The following is a 24,955-nucleotide window of genomic DNA, read 5'->3' on the forward strand; positions in this document are numbered from 1 at the left end:
TGTAATTTAGAACGTATTGGCCTCATGGAGTCCATTTTATATAGGACTTAAGTGACTTTATATAGATAGATTCCCAACTACATTTAGGCAAAAATAGGAGGACAAAGTATATTAGGATTAGTTTTATAAAGTTTTTAAAATTTTTGTTCTCCAATTTGTGAGTAGCTGTTAATAAACTTATCATTAGAAGCCTAATTTGTTGCTATTTCCCTAAAATATCAAAATATACTAGAAAATTATATCATCCAGACAGTAGCCTTCATCATTGAAGCGTACATTGTTTTCTCATGAGCTGTTTTTAGTTTAGTTTAGTTTTGGTCTTACATTTTTGTCACATCCTCAGTATCATACCCTCTGCCCCCTCCCCTCCAAAAATGATAAATAAAACAAAAAACCTAGTACCTGTAATCATATTTGGGGCCATGGATCTTTATTCTTTGCCTTTTTATTCTAGGAAAACTATTTTCTAGATAATTTATCTTTTCATATTTTACAGTATAATGTTACTCATGACTCATGTTTAGTTAGGAGATCCTTTCCCTCACTCTCATTCTCTAAAGTTTAGTTGCTTTTTCCCTGAAAGACTGAAATACCATCAATATCTAATTTAAGTCTTTCTTTTCTTGGAGAAACTTGACATAACCATATTTTTGCCCTTCTGGTTCTCATATGATGACTATTTTTATTCTCTTTTTTCCATTAATACTCACATCTTAATCTAGTTTTGATGGTAAAAGTAATTACTTATTGGGTCTATATTTCTAGAAATTGAGTCTTGGTTTGCTGTTTATTGTGTGTTCCCAAATATTTTTAGCCATTACAGTCAAGATTCAAAATAGAATGTTTATGTTATTTGGGTTTTTAAAAAATTTTTTTAGAAGGTTTAATAAGAGATTAAGTTTATTCTTTTCTCTCTTTCTGAAAAGATTTTGTTTTCTTACTTTGTTTCTTCTCTACTTCCTTTTTCCATTCTAGGGTGGCCATACTGATGAGCTTGTTTGTCATTCCTTACTGTAGCTCTTCCATTTAGGGATGTTTGGTATTGAAGTGATAATTTTCTTTCTAAAGTCAGTGACTTTTTGGTTTTCCTCCTTAATAGTCCTCATTGCTTTATAACTGATTTTAGGTCTGTGTAAACTTAGCTGGACTATAAATTTATCAGATGTCACAGGCCATGTAGTGATTCTGTTCTGAGCCACAGCAATACTTTCATATTCTTTCTACCCATTTATGAATACTCATCTATGCTTTATTGTGCTATTTTTTACCTATTTACATTTTCTGTAGTCAACTTAAAAATCTTTTATAAGATGCTTGAAATATTTTGCAGGAAGAAGCAGGATAGAATCACTAAATATTTTGGAAATTCTAGCATTTCTTTTCTCCTACTTACAAATAATCAAATGATTGTTGATGTTTTATTATTTTGCATAATTTAATATAACAAATATTTTTGGACCATGAACATCATTATTGAGGCTAAGATGGTCCTTTCTTCTTTATCTATATGAAGAATTGACTTGTAGAAGCATCTCCTTCTTGACATATATAGAAGCCATCAGGTTAACTTTTCTTCACCCATCTCCATTTTTTAAAAATACATGTGTGCATATATACATAAAAAGCCCGTGAAGAAAAACAGTCTGAGTAGCTGTTAGTACATTTAATGTAGAGTTAGAGTTCTCTTAGCCTATGACAATATTAATGTTGGGGTCTATGAGCACTTTTTCATTTTGTACCTGCGAAATTATAACAGGTTTTAAGTTAATCAAAACCAAAACGTTCAGTATACCAATAAGAAGGTAACTAATTGACAAGTCAGACTTTTAAAAGGCTACAAAGGTGCAGCAATGTTGTTAGAAGCCTTAGCATAATTATTCACTCACACTGTGGATTGTCTAATCTTTAATTCTTTTTATTCTTGCACTATATAGGTACATTGCTATTTTTAGTTGTGAAATGATATTGTATCTTTTACTAAGGTTTATGTTTATTATTGGCACAAGATTTTGGAAAACCTCTTGTTTTCCTAAATGTAGCAATGATCATTCGTTGAAGATTTTTTAAATAGTTTTCAGGAAAAACAACCCAAAAAGTCTGCATATAAACCAAAAGCCTTTATAGAAATCAGTTGCCTGTATTTTCTCTTAAAGGTGTAAGAACAAATCATAAATGAAAAGCGTGAAATATTAAGAGAGTCAATGACCAAGTTAATAGTGTGCCTTGTATGGAAAATTAAAATAAAAATCAAGTTAATAGTTAACTCTAAGCATTAATATTATCTCACGAAGTTTAGGAATTATTTGCCTTAAATCTGTCAGACCAAGTATCTGTTTTCCCTTTTTATCTGGATATACCTTTTTACTTCCAGAACATGCTCACTTAGTGATGATATTTTAGATGGCAAAAATATATGTTCCAAAATGATTAACTAAAGTTTTGGTAAGTCATCCTTGACTTTTTTTGTTCTAGCTAGATTTCCCCTGGTTCTTTTAGTATCATAAAATATTCTTTCTTAATTTTAGTGTCTTTATTATAGTGAACTCTCTAATTATCACAAATTATGTTAGGTTCACAGCTCATTCTTAACTAAATAAATGTTCTAGGTTGTTTTTCAGTGTTCTTTGAACATTGTAGGATTTTCCTTATTTTAGCAAAGTAAATGAAGCATTCTAGAGTCTCATATTATTTGTAAAATTATAGATAGAGAAAACCATAATATTATTTTATATTTCTGACCACTGTACGAGAAAACGTTAAGGTCAAAGAAAACCTGTGGTTTGTATTCCCTGCAGGCCCTTTCCAAATTGCTTCCTTTTAACTCTAAAACTAATACCAGGAAATCTGTAAAAAGACGCTACAGGCAATTTGGAATTACTGTAAAATACACTGGAACTGCTGCTTGGACAAATCTTTTGTGTTTTGAACGTACTACTTTGTAAACTTTCTTCTTCAAAGTTCATAGGATTTATTTCTTTGTATCAGGAAATCATGCTTGTTCCACTGTTGTTCCAACTAGAAAAAATATGATTGTATAGATAATGGTTAGTTCTAGGACCTTAACATACACATCATCTTGAGCAGGAATTCTGGAAAGTGACGGATAGATTGTTATTGTCTTTTAGATGATCATCCTACCTTAAGTGTTTTTCTGTAGAGTATTTATTTATTCAACACATAGCCATTACACGTCTATTAGGTCCAGGCGCTGTTCTAGGTGAGGGGTATACACTAGTGCATAAAACACAAAAATGCCTGCCAACTGCAGAAAGTTAGAAGAAAGTTGTAGTTCCAGTAATGTGAAACAAACTTAAATATTTCATGAGAGTCTTTATTCTTAACTCTTGAAGCTTTAAAACAAAATACAAGTGGAGAAAATCTTGCTTAGTGAAGTTTTCATTTAAATAATGTTATTTTATTCGACCTTACTTTAAAGATAAAATTTATATGGAAGAAGAAAGTATGACTTAATGAATTTTATCTATTTAAAAAGCTTTTATCTATTTATTTTACCTATTTAAAGAGTAACATTTGTTTTTAGGAGGGTTGGGTTTTTTTAAATAATTATATATTTCTCAGTTTTAGCATACTTTAAAAAAGAATTATCAATCTCAAGTTTTAATTCTGAAGTAACTTTGCACACAATTTATTTTATAATGACATCTGGGTAGCACATTTGGAAATTACCTTTTCAAATTCAAATAACATTCATAAAAAGCCATAAACTCTTCTACCATTAATAAAAATATTAAAAAGAAACATATAGCAAAAAAAGAAAAAACTGTAACCTATTTAATGAGGGAAGAGATTGAGAGTGGTAATATATAAATTAATGAGTTAAAATGAATTCTAAATGTATTAGAACAAGATCATGTTAGCGATTTTAATGACATAGTGATAAAATTAGGCTGTATCTAGTTTGTGTTTGATATCACAAGATCATAATAGATATTAAAAAGAGGACAATTGTTATAGAAACCATTAACTTCAAAGGAAAATTAGAATTATGTAACAGTGAGGTTCTGCCAATTAGTATCCAGTAAAAAGTGCAAGCATCTATTTGATCACAGTCCAGAAGGTTTTTCATTCTTGCTGATAAATTCTTAAATAAATTAGTGGGTATAATTTGCCATACTTAAATTTCTGCACTAAAAGCATAATTTGATTAAGGTCACTGAAGTACATTTTCTTCCACCATGCATATTTTGGAAAACTTTCCTTTCAAAGATTGTCATATGGGCAGTGCTTATTTTCTTTTGCTGCATAAACATAGAGTAAATCAGATGAAACTGTACAGCTAGTTTAGCCCCATTTAAGAATATAATTTCAAATCACAGTGATAGAATTTGGGGGATTCCGTGCAATATCTTTTTTTTTTCCATGCAACATCTTTAAATTTTGTTTGAATAAAACTTGGTTGTATTTGATATGCTTTATTTATTTCTTCATCTATTACCCAGCCTTTCACAATTCCCACAGGAGGTTGTGGATTATACAAAAAGACTTTTACTGGAGATAGGAAAGCTGTTGATATAGAGGGAGAGATGATTCATTCATAATGCATGTCATATGCATAGATATGTCAACTTAAATAATGTTGATGTCTACCCCCGAAGTCCAAATTCAGTTTGTGATAGCTAAACCTAACAGATTACTATGAAAACCTTGGGATCTAGTTTTGACTTGGCTACGTTATTCAATAGAGACATTTTATTTCACGGATTTAAATTAATACTAATAAAGTAATATGCTATTTTAAGAACTTTTTCAAAAGTATTGTTTGAATTTCGATATCTGATAATTTAGTATATTGTAATCTATTCAAAGGGCTGTATATAAAAATATCTTTAAAAGGTTTTTGGGTAATCTGAGTTTTCCTTTATTGAACAATGAAAGTACAGATTATATTATCATTTCATGTTCCTTTTTTCTGAAGGTGAAATAATTCCTAAAGTGAAATAACATGGCAGGATATTACCTGAGATGCACTTTCTTTTTAAAGTTATTTCAACGATACTACTCTGATTTGTTTCTAACCTTAATTACAGTTCATAAAACAATTTAAACCTTAAATTATTTAAATATTGATATTAAATATCAAGTTAGTGTAACTTTTTGAAAAATCCACAGCATTTTTTTTGTGTGTACGTGAATAGTATCAGTAGATATTAAGAATATTCTATCTTCTAAGTCTCCCCTTTATTATTGCAACCTTAAGTATGGGCTCCTGAATTATGATGTTGGTTAATTAAGAAGTAAATTTATGATGCTTTAGATTTATGCTGAGTATTATATAATTTTGGTTTTTCCTTCAAAGTAGTCTTAGGGAGGCATCATGGTGAGATCTGCAGCTGAAGGGGGCTGGGATTGTCAGCTGAACTTATTTTTTCCTTGACATTTTTGATTCAGTAGACCCAGGGTTTGTTCTCTTCTAAGTGTAAATTGTGTTTTTTTTCATTTACTTTGTTTATTGGGACTTTTAAAACTGTAATTTCAAACTGCACTGAATTTTGCCATTCCTTTGCATATATATGCAAAAGACTCGCTAATATACTCATTGCATAGGAAATAAAGTAGTAAAATAAATTAATCTGAGAAATGCTTTTGTTTTGTTTTATTTCTTTGTTCCCAAAGTTGCTAATCTTATATTGGGTATCTGCCTTGACTAGACACTCATTCGGTATGTTTTAAAGATTTTTATAAATCTTCTTGAATTAAAAAAAAAATAGACACAATTTTGTTTTAGTTTCTAGTGAATTTCTAAACCTCTTCCATCTGCACCTAAAAAAAGCAGAAAAGTAATGTTGCTCATTGCACCATAGACTTGATTCCCTTTCACGTAGAGCTCCCGCAGTGTCTCTCTCCTCCTCTGAAGTCAGTGGTTGTGAACTTTGATGGTGTTGGGCAAAAAGGGGACTTAGGATGCATATCTGATGGCATACATAGTGAGTCATCGGTTGTCCGTTCTCTTTAATCTTACGTGGTCATCTCTATGTCTCTACTTGATACTATTTTTCTATATTCTTCCTTTTGTCATTTTATTTATCATCTCTCTCTGTCTTCACTCTATTTCCTAAACATCATTTTATCATTTTGGTTTCTTTTTTTAACTTTATGTTCTTTTTACCTTTAGTAGGTAGATATCTCTTGGTGTATGTGGACTACCTCCCTACTGATTCTAATTTCCTAAACTTTACTGAACCTTTGCTATTTATTGTAAAACCATGTGCAATAGGCTTCACTGTCACAACTCTAGGAAAAGAGTGGAGTTGATTTCTTGGGAGAAATACTCTGGTGTTATAGAGCTTCCAGTTCCATTAAACTTGGGAACTACTGGCAAGAGTTTTACACCTTGGCTTGAAATAACTCCCTTAGCTGCCTGTCATTGGCTGAGAGCTCCATTCAGAAGGGAAAGGAAGTACTGCAACAGTGAGTACATTTTATTTGCCTTAAAAAAAAAAAGCATATAGTTTGAATAAATGAAGAGGCTCTAGTTAAGCAGCTTAGATCATTATAATAATACAAAAGTCATTATTTTTCTGTACATACCTTTTCATGCCTGGTCTGTCTAGCTCAGGGTTTTCTAAAGTGTATTATGAGAACATTAATTCTGCTTCATAATTAAATAAATTTGGAAAATGCTAGGTTAAAAAAATTAAGTACACTTTTTGATTAAAGGACTTCTTTGAGTCCTTAACAAGTTAGTATGTATTTTAAATCTCAGAGAGAGAGATGTAATGCATTTTGCTTCACAAACTTATTTGCTCATGGAACTCTTTTTTTTTATTTTTCTGTATAGAACCTGTTCTAGAAAGTCTACAGCAAGTACTTTGGAAAATGTCTTAGCTATCTTCTTTCTAGTTTTCCAAGTTCCCATCTTTAAAATAGGGTAAAGATTTATGTTTAGAATACATTGTTTTAGATGTTCCAGACTTATTAATAATATAATATTGTATTTTTATGTTATAAATAAAGGCTAAATATATAAAAGCCCATTTCTCCTGAAACATGTTCCAAGATTCTTTACCTTTCTGTGAATAGAGGACAAAATATATTCCTGAAATGTTATGTCCCTTCTAAGTACTCATCCCATTAGTAATACTGTTTTATTACATAAAAATAAAATTAAGAGATCTTATTTTACATGTAATTATACACAACTCACTGGTCTTTTAATTTTATTTCAACTTAACTCTAATTCTTGAAACTTTTATGTATTAACTTTTAGAAATTGTCATTTGTGAAGACTCCCATTATAGCTTTTATAATATTGCTGTCCTTTTCTGTAATTCTCACCTGATAACCCACATTATATTTATATATTCCAGCAGTAAGGGCGTTTTCATCATTTGTGGCTTTGTATTTGTTCTTCTTGAATAATCTAGTGTAAGGCAAAATCTGAAATCCCTTTTTTTGTTAAACCGGCATTGGCTACTAAATCAAAAGAAAGTGTGAAAGCAAGTTAATTCCCCTGGGAATGTGGGTATTCTTAAATGAAGAAGAGGATTCCTAAAAGACTAAAAATTGTTTGGTTTCAACATTGGTATTGTTCTTTTACTAATAGGCTAGTGTGTTTTGAAGCCTTTGAATAGTGTTGTTTTGATTTGTTAAAAGCTTGTTAAAAGCTTCCTAAAAAAACTAACAAACTCTTATGCTTAATTGCTCTTAATCTCCTATTCTTATTTTCCTGGTAACAGTTGTTAAGTCAGATCAATTAATAATCTTGTATCTAATTCCAGAGTTTACTTGAGAGATTTGGAGGGGAAAAAATTCTTGTTTTAAAAAACGTGCCATGTTCCAGGCACTTATAATTATAAACAAGGGCAAAACTTATGGTTGGATAATAGCTAATGAAAGTGCAAAGAAATTCTATAAATAAGCAGTAGATATGTACTATAAGTACTTTCTCTTTTAAAGCTTCACGGGATCAGAATTCTAAGTGAGCACATGTACTGGCTTGGTAGTTGAAACAGTGAAGGGAGGTCAGTAATTATTTGAATGATTGATGTTGTCCTGGTGGTCACCTTTATTACTGAATAGTCCTTCTTCAGACATCAAGCTCAAGTATGAGAGCTTAATATGATAATTTTTCAACAAATATTCTTTGAGTGCTTTTTGTGACAAAGCTCCTTTGAAAAATAGATTGGCCTATATACTCAAGGGATTAACATGATATAAAAGAAGTAGAAGATATATTTCCTTCCTACAAGAAGCTACGTAATAGATATTAGTAAGGCCTTCATCAAATTGGGATGGTTCTAGTCAGGGAACTATTGTTGGCATGGTTCTTGGTTACAGTTTTGTTATGCATATTAAGTGAAGAGATAGTGTGAAGGAGGTAAGTGGGGAAGGCCAACATTGACTTTTCAAAGTTAGTGTTAACTTTAACAAACTTTATTAGCATTTTTATCATGCCAGAAGTGTTTCATTTTTTCCCAGATCACATGATTAGGAAATTAGGGTCAGTGCGCTCGGCCATGCTTAACAAAGAGCTTATTTTGCAAAGTAAGATATTAGAAGTCAGTTTAATTCTGTTTCTCTATGGTTCAAATTCTAAAATCTATGGACTTATGTTTTTTTTTAATGTTGGTAACCATTTTGAGTGCTATTTATTGAATGATTTAGGAGAATATCATAAGCATTTTATCTTGAAAAGACTTAAGTTAAAATAATGTGGAGGAAAGTACACTAATGTATTTTTTTCCTCATAATATAAATCTTATTATTACAAGGAATTCCTGAAATTTTTTTTTTTTTTTTTTTTTTTTTTTGCTGGGGAAGATTAGCCCTGAACTAACATCTGTGCCAGTCTTCCTCTATTTTGTGTATGGGTCACCACCACAGCATGGCTGACGAGTGGTGTGGATTTACACCCGGGATCTGAACCCACAAACCCGGGCCACCAAAGCAAAGCGTGCAAAACCTAGCCACTACACCACAGGGCTGGCCCCAGGAATTCCTGAATTTGGCCATCAGTACCCAAAAGAATGTTAGACTTAATTAGATTTTTAAAATATGGAATTGAAATCTTAAAGCAAAAGGAAAACGGAGATGTATCAAAAACTTGAGAGAATTAGTACTTGAAATTTGTTATCTGTTCTCAGTAAACCTTTTTGTGTCTTCTTCCTTCTTGTTCCTCTTTTCTTTTCCTCTTTGTCCTTATCCAGGCTCCTCCTCCTTGTCCTCTTCCTCTTTTATTTTGTTTTATATTTTGTCTGAGTGTTTGCCTTTTTATTCATCTTAAAGATTTCAAGTCGCTTTTAACTATTACGTTGGATATGTTCCATCCCAGGCAGGACTGATGCTCAAATGAAATCTGGTTAAATAGAGCATCTCTTAAAGTTCAGAAGGTCTCTGAAAGCTTTGGGCACAAGTAAGTTGATATTCCTGGTTGATCTGATGCCCCGATTAGTGTTAATGCTCACTCACCACTTGGCTCTCCTGATAGTAGTTCTCATAAATGGCAAAACTGTTAGATTAGAGACTGAGGTGTATTGTAGCTGATTACAAAAAGATCTAGAAATGATAAAAAGTTGGTCATATGCCCAGTCCATTTAAATTATGTCCTCATATTCTTAGGAAATGAGCAAAGAAAACTTTCTCATTGAATGTGTTTAAAACTTATTAGAAATGTAAATGGTCAAGATGAGAAATTAAAATATGTAATTCCCTAAGAGGAATTAAGGAGCTATTCAAGAAACTAGAGACTGGGAGCTCTAAATTTTGTTATGTAAAATTAATTATAAAAGGCTACATTAAAAACATTTTAGATGTAATTTAGAAATGAATATAAGATTTACATCTCAAGATGATGTGCATATTTTCCTATTAATTTGTTGAAAATACTTAAAATTGGCTATGAAAAGACTGAGTATTCTATCCATTCTAATGATTATAATTACTGTAATGAAAATAATACTAAAGGAAGATAAAATAGGAAAAAAATGGCCATAGGGTAGGTTAAAGGTAGATTTAGTGTCTTGGTTCTTAGGCATTTTTCAAAATAATTTTTATAATGGTGTAATTGAAAAGCTTTACTGAAACTAAATTGCTAAACATAATTTTTTAAACAAACTGCTTTAAGTAATTTCGATTATAAAAACAAATTTTACTTTCTGAAATAAGAATTACTATGCTTTGAGGTTCCAATAAATTTCACATAAATGGCAAAATACAGCCAGAAATACTTCTGACACTGTTCACTGCTTATTGCGATTCTTGGGCCCAAGGCTGAGAAACATTTTCAGATTCTGTGTGCTTTATCCTGAAAGAATTTGATGAAAAGGAGTCACTGAGAGAGTTTAATGTCTGCTCTGCTTGGCCTTTGAAAGAAGGGGAGAGGGCAAGGCTGGTCTTGGGCAAATTACTTCCACCTCCCTTTTTGCCCCTGCTTCAGCTCCAGGGGAGCTGGAAATACACAGGAGGATTCAGAAGACCTGGGTCGAGTCCGGGCTCTGCCACTTACTACCTATGTGACTTTGGGTAAGTTACTTAATATCTCTGGGTCTCAGTTTCAGTACAGGGTTGTGCTGAGGAATAAGTAATATGATCAATGGAAATGTGCTTTGTAAACTCCCAAGGTCTATAGAAACATAAATTTTTATTATCATGAGTTTGACCTCCTTCTTCCCTATTCTTCTGTAGTCTAGTTTCCCCAGCTTTGCATTTTTAAAGCAACTCGAAATGTCTTAACTCATTTTTCTTTTCCCTATGTGCTCTCCATATTGGAACTCTTATTCCTATCCTTTGCATGCTTCAGAGTTAAGTATTCTAAGAATATAAAACCAGGTTGGTTGAGTTAATCTTCACTACACAGTGTGGATTACTTGTTACCCTTTCTTACCCTTCACACTCTCAACTTTCTTCTTTAATCTTCAGAATTACATGCTTAGAAACATCAAAGAATCTCTAATTTATGGAAATTTGGACAGTGTTGAGGAGAAAGATTTTTGGCAGAGGGAAGTCCCTTAAATCCTGTTACTCAGATCACTCCTCCAATAGTTAGTAAGGTTGACCAGGAAAATGGGAATATGATTGTGCCTCTAATCCTTTCTTTTTCTCTGTGGGAAAGGAGATAGAAATAGTTCCAAATTAAGAGTTCTTCAGAAGTCTACCTCAAAACTTAGATCTTTACCTTTGAAGAGTAATCATGGAGAGAAAAGACAAGGGATTTAGTGGCCATTTCTTTGGTCAGCTCTTTGAGTTAGATCTGACTTAGCCTCATCTTTGCTTCTCAACAAAGTTCGTTCTAGCCCCCCCTCCCCAAACTAAGTTTATAAATGCCCTTTATCTTTACTGGGTGCTCAGTTTATAGAGGCTATGTGGAGCTAAAGAAGAAAGAGAACTTGCTTCTGGATCACATCTGGTTTTAGATCAAGGGATCTTTACGAGGGCATAAGAAGAGCTTAGAGTTCTTCTTGGTCTAACCCTTCCCCATAATCTAAGAATGCTTGATCTGGCTATGTGTAAATAATAGTAATAATAGCCACTTACATGAACTGCTTGCCATTAATGCCTAATTACCATGGAGCACAATAACAGTTACTCATGTCATGATTAGATTAACTTTCTTAAAGATTTCGTTTTTTGATTTTATTTTTATAACCTTGAACCATTGACTTATGCTCAGTATGGTTTCTTGCTGAAGTAGCAGTGTCATCTTTCATAACTAAAAATTAGAGAGAAATGTTGAACTCTAGTGATAATCAAGTGCAAATTGAAACAATTAAGTATGGTGTTAAATTTATTAATTAATAGGAAAAAATTAAATGATACTACTCATGCCAGCAAGGATGCAGTGATATGAATAGTAATCTTCTACATTGCTGATGGCAGTGTAAATTGGTGTGGTCCTTCTGATTTTTTCCAAGCCCTAAAAGTGTTCATACCATTTAAATCAATAATCCCACAGTTATTAATCTCTCCTAGGGAAGGAGCAAGGGAAATAAGCTAATTGCTGAGAGGTGATCATTGCAGCATGATAATAGTAAAAAACTAGAAGTTAGATGCCCAACAATAAGAGAATGGTAAAATAACATCCTTCTGCTGGATGAAGTATTATACAGCTGTGATAAAAGATCATTATGGAAGCTATAATATCATGGGAAATATTTATGATAAGTGAATAAAAGCAATTTATAGATTTGAATGGGAATACACTAAATGTAGTGGTTGTTTTAATGTAGTAGAATTATGCATAGTTCCTCTACATGTATGTATACGTATATTTTTTCACTTTTATAAACCTGTAATTTTGTATTACATGTTTTATTTGAAAAAGTAAAAGCAAGCAAAATAAAATTAGCAAGAAGAAACTTGATCATGATTAGGGAATTTTAGTCTTAAAAAAATTCCTAAAATTTGCAAAAAGGATCTAGAAATACGGGAGTTATAAAAAGTAAGATAAACAAAAACATCACTTCTTAATTTCTTATTTTGCCCTTTTGCGTTCAGTGAGGTTAACAGCAACATGATTACAGTTTTTCGTGGTAAAATGCCATGATGCTTAAACTTGTTCCTGTCTATAGTTAGTAAATGAAAGACTCCTACAACTAAACCAATAGACTTCCTTATATGATGTCTTACCACCTATTTTGACTCTATCTGTATAACCTACTTCCCAGGTCCTTGCAAAGTTTTCTCTTAATTACACACACACCTTCAGAATTCAGTCTCTCCTGAGTGCTTTCAAATGCAGAGTAAAATACATTTCTCCTATGAACTATTTATTTAATCTGTACTTATCTGCTATTCATAATTTCAGGAATATGTTATTATGTAGTTATGTTATTTTGACTCTTCGTCCTTGTTTTAGTATTTGATACATTATTAAAATAAGTGTAAAGTAAAATTTTTATATTTGAGGTTTTTCTATTAAATTATAATTTCAAGTATGTATTAATCTATTTCAAAAAGCCTTTTTTGAGCACTTATTATGTGGCTTTATCTCTCTACCCAGAACAGCACTTGGCACAACTCATTTCCTTAGAATGATTATGTGCTAGACAATGGGAATGCATAGATGAGCAGTCTCCACCTTCAAGGAGTCACTGACTAGCAGAGGAGCCCAGAAAGTAAACCTACTTGTGTTCGTCACGAACGGAGCACAGATGGAGAGTACCTAACTCAGTCAGGAACAGAGTCATAAAAGAGGCGAGACCTTCCTTGACTATCCTGGTATAAAACAGCAAGGCTTTATCACATAAACTCTATCCGCTTTGCCCTGCTTTAGTTCTGCAAATCCTGCTCCTCTCTCCAGCCCCTAAGTGAAATCAGTGTGAGAACAGGGACTTTGTCTCAGTTAATACTTCAGCATTCAGAACAGTACCTGAAACATAAGGGATCTCTCAAAAAATGTTTGTTAAATATGAGTGAAGTTTAATGTGAGTCTTGAAAGTCTTGAAGGGCAGTTGGGGCGTAGCTTGGGAAGGAAAGTGAGAGAACAGAGAAGGTAGGAGATGTCTAGGAGGGCATGGTAGGTTGAGGTATTTTGGCAGCAGTGTAGGTTGGGTGTAGCAAATGTCAGTAGAAGAGGCCGCAAAGACAGGTGAGGTCAAAGGATGAAGAGTCAGGTGGGTTACGGTAAGGAGTTTGAATTTTATCCCTCAGAATAGGGATCAATGAAGGATTTTAGGGGAGTGTCATGGAAATGGGTTTCAGTGAAAGCAAAGAGTATGGAGACCAGTTGTTGCAATATTTAAGGCAAGTGTTGAGGACTTTGGAGTCATCAGAGTCTGGGCAAAAGTAAAGAGTGTGGGTGAGATTGCCTAGAGAAAGTGTGTATAAAGAGAAAAGACAAGGAGTGGGGTCAGACTTCTGGAGAATTTCACAGTTGAGGGGTGAGAAGGGGCATTGAGAAGGTATAGCCAGGGAGGACAAGGGGTTGGGCAGCGAGGGAGGGGTGCTGAACCCGCAGTATAAAATGCTAGAAAGGTCAAGGAAGACAGAAATTGAAAAGTGCCTGTTGGGTTGGGCGATCAGCCCGTGACTGATAACTGTAGAATGCACTTCCAATGGAATGGTGGATATGCAAAGTAACTTGTGGCTTCTGCAGAGTGAGTGAGAAATAAGGAAATAAAGATAAAGAGGATTGGAAGATGAGAATAAAGAGTAAAGGAGCTCAGGATAAAAACCCAAGCATGTTTACATCAGTGGCACAGTGAAGTAAAGAGAGAAGGAGAGGTTGTAAAAATAGGAGCAAGGATTAAAAAAAAACAGGCCATGGTGAGAACATGGGGTATAATATGACTTTGGGTATGTTGAGAACACTGGAAAGAGGAAAGGAAAGAAGTAAATATAGGTGTGGATGGGGTAAGTTGTTGGGTTTCACGGAAGGAAGCTGAATAATTCTTCACTAATGAACTCTTCTCTGTGAAGTAAAAGCAGGTCATCTGTTGAAAGGAATGAGGTCAAGAACAGGAGAGGAGAAGAGAGAACTGCCCAGGAGAATGGGAGAGGGAGCTGACCAAGAATGTGTTTCTTTTCACAGCAAAAGTTTTCAACACTTGGCAAAAATCGTGCACAAAGCATTCTGTGACAGTTCATCCACAGTGCCTAGTCTTTCAGTAGATGCACGAAAAGTTTATTAAGTGGATATACAAGTGAAAAGACCTTTTCATGCTTATTAAGAGAAGCTGACAGTTAGCCACTCAGCCAATTTTCAGTAGAGGTTTTCATTAGGAACCTGATATTTGAAAGTCTACATAGTCATAATGACAATGTTATTGCCCTAGGACCTCAGCGAAATTCAGTACTGGAAAATGCCCTGTGAAGATGGTTTAGGCTCTTACCAGTATCAAATATAATCCTAGAAATAGTAAAAAGGTTTCAGGCCTTCTTGAGCTTATCTTCTTGCCAGGTAGTGATACATTAGGTAGATAAAAAAGTTAATTAGATACTCGAGCATTCTAAGCCACATTGTGTGTGTCTGCGTGTATGTGTGCATGTGAGTGTAAGCATGTGAGAAAGAGTGTTTAAAAAGTTTTGATAGTTACTAAATTGTTCATTTAGAGTGGCTTATCTCGGTAAAGAGAGAAGAAAATAAGGCAGAAAATTTAAAAACTGCTGTTAAATCTTATGAAACTTAACTTATCTATTGACTTATCTATTAGTGACCTAGTCATAGAGATTTTCCTAACATGGACACAGTTTTAAATGAGGAAAAGTTTTTTAAATGCTCATCATAATTTTTGCATGACAATTATAAAGAGTTATCCACCACTAGCTATGGAATTATAAAACAAAATCCAAATGAGAAACCAGGTAATCCTGTTAGGAACATATGCTCTTCACAGTTGTAGAGTAACTGCCATGGAATAGTCTTGTTCTGACATTGAAGGAGGCACTTGATCCCTTTCTAACTGCTACCATACCAATATTGATAAATTCTAAAAAGAACCTAAAAAACCGAGTCTTTCACTAAGACCAGAGAGAGCTTAGAAAAATAGTCTGTCTCAAAGTGTATGCCATTGAATGTGATAACACTCATCAAACAGAGAAACCAAATGCTATGAGGTTTACAGATTATGAAATTGATGCACATCCCTTATTGAAAATGTATTGTAGGTGTAAGTTCTTAGGGAAATTTAGGACCTTGCCAATTAAGTATACAAAACATAATTATTAGAATACTAATAATTCATCTAAGCCTCTGAGGATCATGTCTTGGAATATGTAATAGTTAATGTGAAGAATCTGGTCTGAAAATGTTTGTATTGGTGAATTTTACTGCTTTATTATACTTTCTTCCTCAGTAGTCATGTTCTCAGGGGAGTTAATGCTCTATGTCTGTAGATACCAAGGTGGGGGAATACTGACTTGGAGGAATTTTATAAAGATGACTCCTGTATTTGGTAAGCTGGTAGGATTTGTCTCAGTAAAGAAGATTGCCTCTGGATTCCTTTCTTCAATGGAAGAAAAATGAACACGTTGCTAATTGACCAGATTCTCAGCCTCTCTTTTGTATTACATTGGTTATTACACCAGTAATTGTAAAATCACTTTGTAAAAGCAAAGTGCTACATAAAGGCTCATTTAGCATTGTGTGTTAAGTTCTCAACCTCTATAACTCACTGGGGTAATATAGGCAAAGTGCTTGACTCAAACCAATAAGAGAAAAACTGTTTATGTTGTATGTGGCATTATAAAGAATAGAAGTTTACATTTGTGAAATATAATAATAGCTCACTTTATTGAACACTTAACTTTGTATCAGACATTATTCTAAGCTCTTTACTTAACATTAATTCACTTAAAGTATAGTAGCTACTTATTGGTAGTGTAGCCATTTCAGGGCAGTTCGTTCTCTCGATTGGGTCATTCAGAGTACATGGTGCTTAGAGTGGATAATTTGTGTTTTACAGTAAGAACTATAGCACCTAAATGATATCATATCTACTTTTGTATTAATTTCATGACGTATTTAAAATGTAAATGAGATGGGAAGCACTTGATTTTAATCTATTTATATAAACCTTGTAAGATTTTACTGTGATCAATCTAATTCTCCTTCGGCTTCTGCATCCAGTGGGATGTGTGGAAAAAGCATGGACTTTAGAGTCCAACATAACCTGGGCAAGACGTATAATCTTTTTTTTAAACTCAGAGTTTTTTTCTCCTCTAAAACATAGCAATAAAAATCTGCAATCTCTGGCGGCCGGCTCCATGGCCAAGTGGTTAAGTTCGCACGCTCCGCTGTGGCGGCCCAGGGTTTGGATCCTGGGCGCAGACATGGCACTGCTCGTCAGGCCACGTTGAGGCGGCGTCCCACATCCCACAACTAGAGGGACCTGCAGCTAAGATATACAACTATGTACGGGGGGTGGAGGGGGGGTTGGGGAGATAAAGCAGAAAAAGAAAGATTGGCAACAGTTGTTAGCTCAGGTGCCAATCTTAAAAAAAAAAATCTGCAATCTCATAGGGTTGTTGTAAGGGACATAGTAGCTGCTCAATAGACATTTTGTTCAGTTATTGAAGGATTGAAATGCTCAGCACACAAGTTCTCAGTTACTGTTGGTTCCATTTCTTTAGTTTTCCTTCAAGGCTTTGGAAGGAACAGCCTCCCTCATTGTTCACTTCCTCAAAGTGATGTTTGTTGACCCTGGATTGCAGCGGCAGCCACTGTTTGGAAATTCCAAATCAGGAGTTGGGTATCCATCCCAAATTATCCCTCTTGGAAGGAAACCCAAACTGCCGCTTTGCACCATCTTTTTCTTCAAATTAATTCTTTTTCCTTTTATATTTCCTGTTAAAATTTTCTTTTCTAGGGGCCGGCTTCCTGGCCAAGTGGTTAAGTTCGCGTGCTCCACTGCGGCGGTCCAGGGTTCAGATCCTGGGCGCGGACATGGCACCGCTCATCAGGCCACATTGAGGCGGCGTCCCACATCTCACAACTGGAATGACGTGCAACTAAGATATACAGCTGTGTACAGCCGGGTCGGGGGGGGGGGGGGCCGCGGGGGGGGCGGGGGTTGGGGAGATAAAGCAGAGAAAACAAAAAGATTGGCAACCGTTGTTAGCCCAGGTGCCAATCTTTGGGGAAAAAAAAGAGAGATTGGCAACCGTTGTTAGCCCAGGTGCCAATCTTAAAAAAAAAAAAGTTTCTTTTCTATTTGAATGTTGCTAGTATAATGAACTTCTATATTAGGATTCTTAAAATGTAGCCCTAATATAAAAATCCACAAATCTTTTTAAAATTTTTTTTTAAACTTTTTTTTGTGAGTTTTTCTCACAAAATGAAAGAACTGTGTCCCTTTAAACTAGTAGTATTGCCTGCAAGGTTACAAAAATTTCCATCATTTTCTTTGTGAAAAACCATTTTCCTTCACACTTTTGAAATCCTATGGTTTGTATGGCCTTCATAAATTGGTGACTCCTGTCCCAGCTCTGACACAAAGCTTTTCAGCCAGTCCTGCTGTCAGTGTACCTGCTGCTTGACATTGACAGGGTTCTTGTCAAAACCAGGGTTTTGCATAAATTAGTGTTTAACCCTGGACAGGCTTTTCCTTCTCATTTCAGTTCAGCTTTTAAAAGACTGTCATGCCCTTATTCAAGGATAATGAAAGTGAAATTTGGTTATGTATGATACATTTTACGCTCTGAAGGAGTTTATAAATTGTCGAGTACCATAAATTTTCCTAGTCTTACTGATTTCTCGTTAAGCTTTAATTAGTAATTCTCAGTTTTACAAATTCCTATGCAATATAAGCATCATCACTGATAGCCCACTATCCCTTCCTTCTAATCCAGGGGTCTGTAGGCCTTACTTTTTATTTTAATCAGCAGCTTGCATTGTGGGTAGGGGGTGGGGGAGGAGGAAAGGGAGAAGAGGGGGGAGGAATTTCTTTTTTCTTCGAGATTGGCACCTGAGCTAACAACTATTGCCAATCTTTTTTTTTTTTTCTGCTTTATCTCCCCAATGCCGCCCTGCCCCCCCCCCCCATACATAGTTGTATATCTTAGTTGCAGGTCCTTCTTGTTGTGGCATGTGGGATGCCGCCTCAACGTGGCCTGACAAACAGTGCCATGTCCACGCCCAGCATCTGAACCGGCGACACCCTGGGCTGCTGCAGTGGAGCACGCAAACTTAACCACTCGGCCATGGGGCCCGCCCCAGGAAGGAATTTTAAGTTGCATAAAGAAGTACACTTTAGTCTTATGGATAGATTTAGAATTTTTAAAAGTTGATTATTTTACCTTAATACTTTTCAAAAATATGCATATTAAGTATTTGAGAAACTCAAGAAGATCTTTTGACTCTAATACAGAGACCTCATGCCTTCCTAACTTATTCTTGCTGTCGTCATTGCAGCCATGGCTGAATGGAGGAGAAATTGCTTCATTCTTGAACAAGAAGAACATAACACATATTTAGTAGGGATAAACATTTATTATTTTCTTCCTTTGTGTAAGATGATGAGCAAATTAATCTCCAAAGAATATATTATCAGTTCTCCCAGCCCCTATTGAACATCTCAAATATTTCAAGTATGGAATTAGAGGTGACTAAAATATGGTTCCTGAATTTCAGTAACCCTAGAAATAGTATTATTACAGCAAAATATAATATGTTCACTTGTCTTAATTAAATCAGGTGATATATATACTGTCAAATTTTCCTTTACCTAAGTTGATGGAAATAAGTTTATGTCCCTTATTATTCTTGGAGAAATCTTTGTGATGCCTTTTTCTTTCTTCAACCTGTCAGAAATGATTGAGAAGATTTCCTAAGTTGGAAAGAGAATGATTTTTTTTTAAAAAGCTAATTCTTCACATACTGAACATTCTGAAATCTCACCATGAGGTAAAAGATCCATAAATTTAAGCATACTAAGAGTAATTTATGGTTAGATAACAGCAAGATATGTTATTTCTCTATCTTACTGAGGTAAATAAAGTGAGATAAATGGTTGAGAATGTGAAGATTGGAGTTCCTTCTGTTCAAAGCCTAGTTATAATCGGAACACTTATATACCAGCCACCATTTAAAACTCAATGTGCATTAACTGATTTGATATCTACAGGAACCCTATGAAATAATTATTAGTATTCCCATTTTACACACAAGGAAAACTACAGATGTACGTTCAGAGTCATTATGTAACTTACCTAAAATTGTTGAGCTCATGAGTTGCAGAGCTGATATTCAGGTTTCAAACTCGCTGATGCCAAAGCGTATGATCCCACACTTTACCTGTAAATGGAGATAGATGATACTAGCCTACCTGAGGATTTTTGTGGGGAGTTGATGAAATAATGTATATAAAAATGTTCAGCGTAGCAGTAAGCTTGTTCTCAATATGTGATTTACTGTTTTGATAAACTGTCTTTAAACCATTTGATTCGTTCAATGTTAGTTTGCATGAAAGTAGAGAATTTTAAATAGAGAAATGAAGATTTTGTGGGCAGAGGTATTAGCTAACATTTTCTCAAAGGGCTAGAAAGTATTTTACATGGGGTAGAAAAATCTAACCTTTTTCTTTAATCTACTATTCCATTGCTAAGAGTTTAATCTTACACTGAGACCCCTTTTCATCTTCTAAATTTCACTGGACTCTAGTTTTATAATTAAACTACATTTTAGTCACCCATCTAGGCATTAGCCTTTTAGATGGTAGTCCTCTAATTTCCACTCTGCAAAATAAAAAGACTAACAAATCAAAATAATTTGTCAGAAAAACTAATTTGATATTATGTACTTATTCAGACTATACCAATGATAATACTGTGCCAAAATAATACCTTTTGTTAGTGCATGGACTTCAACTATGGTTAAATTTAAAACTTTATTTTTGGTTGGGAAAATAATTATTTTCAAATACAGAATGAAATAGCCCTGGAGTAGGTTGTCGGGATTTTGTGTGATGACAAGCACAATATGAGCAAGGAGTGATTGAGCAGCTGCTAAAAGCTTTAAAGCAAAGTTGGATTATATAGACTTCTGTAGAGCGTGTTCATCGTGGAGAATATTAGTATTATGTTCCCAGCACACCATACTTGGAATATTATTCTGAAAACTAGCTTATATAGAGTAGTAAATATTGAAATGTATAAAGGAAAAGATGATCAAGATGATGGGAGATTCTGGAAATAGTGTATTTGACAAATGATTCCAGGAACTGAGTCTTTTGATTCTAGAAAATAGAAGAATAAGGAAAAGTATAATACTTGTTTTAAAATAATTTAAAATATTTCATATGACAAAGGAAGCAGGGTTGACTAGAAAATGTAGGTAGGAGTTCCAGAAATGCAGATTTGCAGTTTCTGGTGAAGGATACAGAGCAGTGGAGTTGGCTGCCCAAGGAAGCCTGAGCCACTTTCACCAGTTCGTGGAAGGAGACAGAACCCCCATCTGTGTGATGTGGTGGGTGAATTTTGCATTGCAGGGACGATCAGATCATTGACCTGTAGGGTACCTCACATTTCTAAAACTATGGCTTTATTAACTAGGCTGATAATTGATAAGGGTTTTTTAACATTTGTTATCTTTATGTTTCACTAAAGAGAAATAATTTTTTAGTTCATTATGCAGACATTGTTAGTGTGGGTTGTTGGGCATGAATGGGAATTAAATGTGAAAATGATGTTTGTTACCTTTGGCTTCTATTTGCTTTAAGATTTAAATTTTTAATTCTTTTCCTATCAGTCTTACGTTCCTCAGCTTTCAGTAAGAGGATGAAAACATCAGCAAATTATTTAAGTTCTGTATTGTTAGGTATTGCAGTTTTTTTCTTATGGTTATATAAAGCATGTCAAGTCATGTCTCTCCTCCCCTCTCTAACCCTCAGTACCTTTTTATGGCAAAGATCTGGCCTGTATTGTATCAATCTGACGTGGAGGTTTTTTCCTAATTCTTTTTCTTATATATGTATTACAGGTCACTGTACCCTGTCTGTCTGTCTCAGGTAGTCAGTTACATAAAATGCATTGGGCTGACTGTTTAACAGTCAAAAGCAGTCTGGCATTATGATTTAGTAATTATTACTTTCAGAGAAAGAATTAGTTAACCCATCTTAAATTGTGCTTGTTAGCCTATCAATTTAAAATGTAAAAATGATATAAATTATGAGACAGTGAAATGATTAAAAATTTGTGATTAGTGCTTGTATGTCTTAATCATAAAATATTGTAAAATGTGTTTGCTCAATTAGCATATTTGGGAAAGCAGTTGCTTTTGCAAAGACCATTTATAGGCATTGACTTGAAAACATATCAACAGTCGTAGATAAGCATTTTTCATTGTTAATCATCATTGCTATACTTTCATTTTTTTAAATGTTTCTAGCTGGTTTCTTTTTATGGTGTTTACTAAAATTTTAAGGATATGGTCTAAAGGCAAGATTTTCAAACAGGTTAATTATATTAATTCATTTTTAGCTTCCTCTTAAAATATTCAGGTTTTATGCAAATAGTCTCTATAAATTTTGATTGATCATTTTCAATAGTGCTCATTTGCTAATTTCCTCCCTCTCTCTGTTCTATTTGCCCTGTTTCTTTATAATTAAAAGAAAAGAAGGAAGATTCTCTTCCAAAAGAAACAAAAACAATGGTAACAATAGAATGATTTATTATGTAAAATTATTAGTTTTTGTGTATAGATAGCTTTTGAATTTTGGAAGAAATAAAAGAAAGCAGGTGGTAGGAATCTGTCTCCATGCATTGGCTCTTTCATTTTCTTCAATGGCTTTTTCACTTTTTTATCTGCCCAAAGCAATTTGAGGAATACTTTTACTTTTACAACAAAGTTCCTGATTTTTAGCAAAAGCTGTGAGTCTAGATAGTTTCATTGATGTGGGCATGTATATTTTATCATCAAAGGGTTACTTAATAAGAATAATAGACAAGATAGATGGATTATTTCCTAAGCTCTTTATAGACATTATCTCCTATAATTCTCCTTGTAAACCTGTGAGGTCATTACTGTTTACTATGTGAGAAAACTGAGATGTAGGGAAGTCGAGTAACGTGCCTAGCAAGTGGTGGAATCTAAACTTAGACTCAGATCTGACTTAAGAGACTGAGGTTTTAAATACCAACGCCATGATAAAGTATCTCAAGGAAATCTATGAGTAGGCTGACATTTTTTTGGAGTAGGAATATGCTCCCTAGCTTGGCTTCTAGACAAGGTTTTGGAATCTATTTAACCTTTATCTAAAACAGGCAGTAGGTTTTAGAGGGGTACACATTTTTACATATTATATATTCACTCTTTGGACTTTACTGTAGTATTTCAACAAACATGATGACCATTAAATGATGTTTATACTAGTATCAGGGCTGAAGCCATCCATATTTAAAATTAGACATAAGGTAGCTATTAGAAAAAATTAAGCAAAACTGTCTGAAGCAAGAAAATGTGCACTATGTGAAGCAATGGAAAGAACTTTGGAGCCGACAGCTGAGGGGTTTTACTGAAGGATGGCCATTTATATAAATTTGGGTGAGTAACTCTGAGCCTAAAATTTCTTCATCTGTAGAATGGTGAGATGAGTAATTCAAAGCATTGTTGCAAAGATTAAATGAGATAAAATGCAAAATGCCGGGCACACAAAGGAATAAACATTAATTCCTTTTTCTCTGCTCCAAGTTGTGAATCAAGTCAGGTGTGTTTTTGTGTGGAAGGGTATCCATACTTTTATCGTTTGGAATTTGATAAGGGTGACATGTTTACTAGTCTCTTTTTTGTACTCTATTCTCCTAGTTAAAATATGGATGCAGCCTTTTGATGTTTAGTTGAATTTTCGTGAGTACCTAAGCTGGCAAAAATAGCTTGTTTACTTTGCATTGAAGGGTAGAAGATCTTAATGATAGAGGAAGGACAATGATGACCAATACTGCATTTGCTTTTAATGTCATTTAAACATCCAGGTTTCTCCCATGTTAAAATTTAGCTGTCTTATTTAGTTTGTGCTTTAGTTGGCAGAGCTAGAATAAAACCCTTGAGGCTAAGTGTTCAGATGATTTCATATCTTATAGCATCATCAACAGTTTTAATTTTTGTATAACTTTAGAAAATATACTCTTTTCTAAAAAGGGAAGATCAGAACCGTAGTGAAATGTCTTACGTTTTTCTGAAATTCTGCATAATACAAGAATGAAAACGTTATGTTCTGTCAGCCATGCATTTTGGAACAGTTGTTTAGTAATTAGATTTTGAATAAGATTGTTTTTTTGTCTTGAATCAGTGGGGTGTTTTTTTTTTTTTTGCCGTGAAATATTTGATTTAAACAAAATGTTACTGGACATGGTACATATGGAAGAAATGATTTTAGAGCTGTGCTGAGGGGAGGGGAGACTATAGTTCTCCATTATATTTTATTCTGTATGGAATGTTTTACTCAAAGTTTCAAAAACAGATAAATTAGTCTATTATAAAATTTGTTTCAGTTATATATAATAACTTTCTCATGTGTTAATAAAGCTTGAGTTTTTTTTCCTTGTTTAGGTATAGAAGGTGAGTTTTTATTATAAAATGAGGCATTTAATTTATATAGGTCAAAAGTAGGGTTTAGATTTTTTTCTGTCATAGAAGGCAAAGGTGAAAGGGCACTGAGCTCAGAGTCGGAGGCCTGCATTCCAGTTCCTGTGCTGCCACTAGCTCACTTTCTTATGTTAATCAAGTCAGTTGACCCAGCTGGTTCCCAGTGTACAGCAGAGGGTGAGCTACATTGGATTTTTAATTTCTGTGCCTTAAGGGTTACAGAGCGTGGAGGGACTGAGGAAGAGAAAGCCAAGGGGATACTGCTCACATATATGAGTAAAAACACCCACTTTAACCTGAGCTTATCTATTTTATATTGAAATTCTACCTAACATTTCATTTGAAAGAAGACTGCCACATTTACCAAAAAAAGAGATAATTTAAAAAAAAATTTGAATCTGCCCGATTAGATTATCTTCAACTTCTCTTACAATTTATTATATCTATGTTCCTTGCTCTCATTACTTGGAAACATAGTGAAGAGCAGACAAGACTAAATCAGAATACCTGTGTTCTAGCTCAGTCTATGTTACTAAATACTTGAGCAAATAGTAGTTTCTTAGTTGGACTAACTGTTCTTCACAGAAACTTACTGTTTCGTAGTCTGGTTTCAGGCTACCATTGGCCAAGTTTATTTTGTGGAGCTATAAATATTGAATTGGAACATATTTCTTAAACAGGATTAATTGGTAAACTAGAGTTCAGTGTTGATCATATTACATGACTCCAGTGGACACAAATGTTATCCATAATCTTCACAGAAAGTAAGAGCTAATCCAGCTTTTACTGTCAATTTTCAGTTACCCTAATATAATAGAATATTAATATAATTGACGTAAATATATTTTAAGTTCTACTTTTGGAGTTCATTACACAATTTTTTGTTTTTGCTTTTGAATGAGGCAGAGACAGTTTATTTCATTTTTTGGATTGAAAAGTAAAATCGCAGGTCAAAGTTGTCTAATGGGGACTGAGAGG

The 24,955-nt window shown here is 34.0% G+C and overlaps 1 protein-coding gene across 10 annotated transcripts in view; it reads left to right on the forward strand.

Annotated features, from left to right (window-relative positions):
* The window catches only part of TDRD3 (tudor domain containing 3), a 172,265-nt gene that overhangs the window by 136,080 nt on the left and 11,230 nt on the right, over nt 1–24,955 (forward strand). For 5 of the 10 annotated variants that reach the window (XM_070578873.1, XM_070578878.1, XM_070578877.1 and 2 more), the window contains one exon: nt 10,397–10,482. The exons of 3 other annotated variants lie outside the window; for them this stretch is intronic. In XM_070578873.1, coding sequence (XP_070434974.1) covers nt 10,397–10,482 — 86 coding nt within the window. Of the gene's footprint in view, nt 1–975; nt 5,600–10,396; nt 10,483–12,958; nt 14,192–24,955 lie in introns of those variants that run through there. 2 more of the 10 variants (XM_070578874.1, XM_070578876.1) reach the window with 2 other exon arrangements.

The sequence above is a fragment of the Equus przewalskii genome, chromosome 16, assembly GCF_037783145.1.
Source record: "Equus przewalskii isolate Varuska chromosome 16, EquPr2, whole genome shotgun sequence".
Taxonomy (NCBI): Eukaryota; Metazoa; Chordata; class Mammalia; order Perissodactyla; family Equidae; genus Equus; species Equus przewalskii.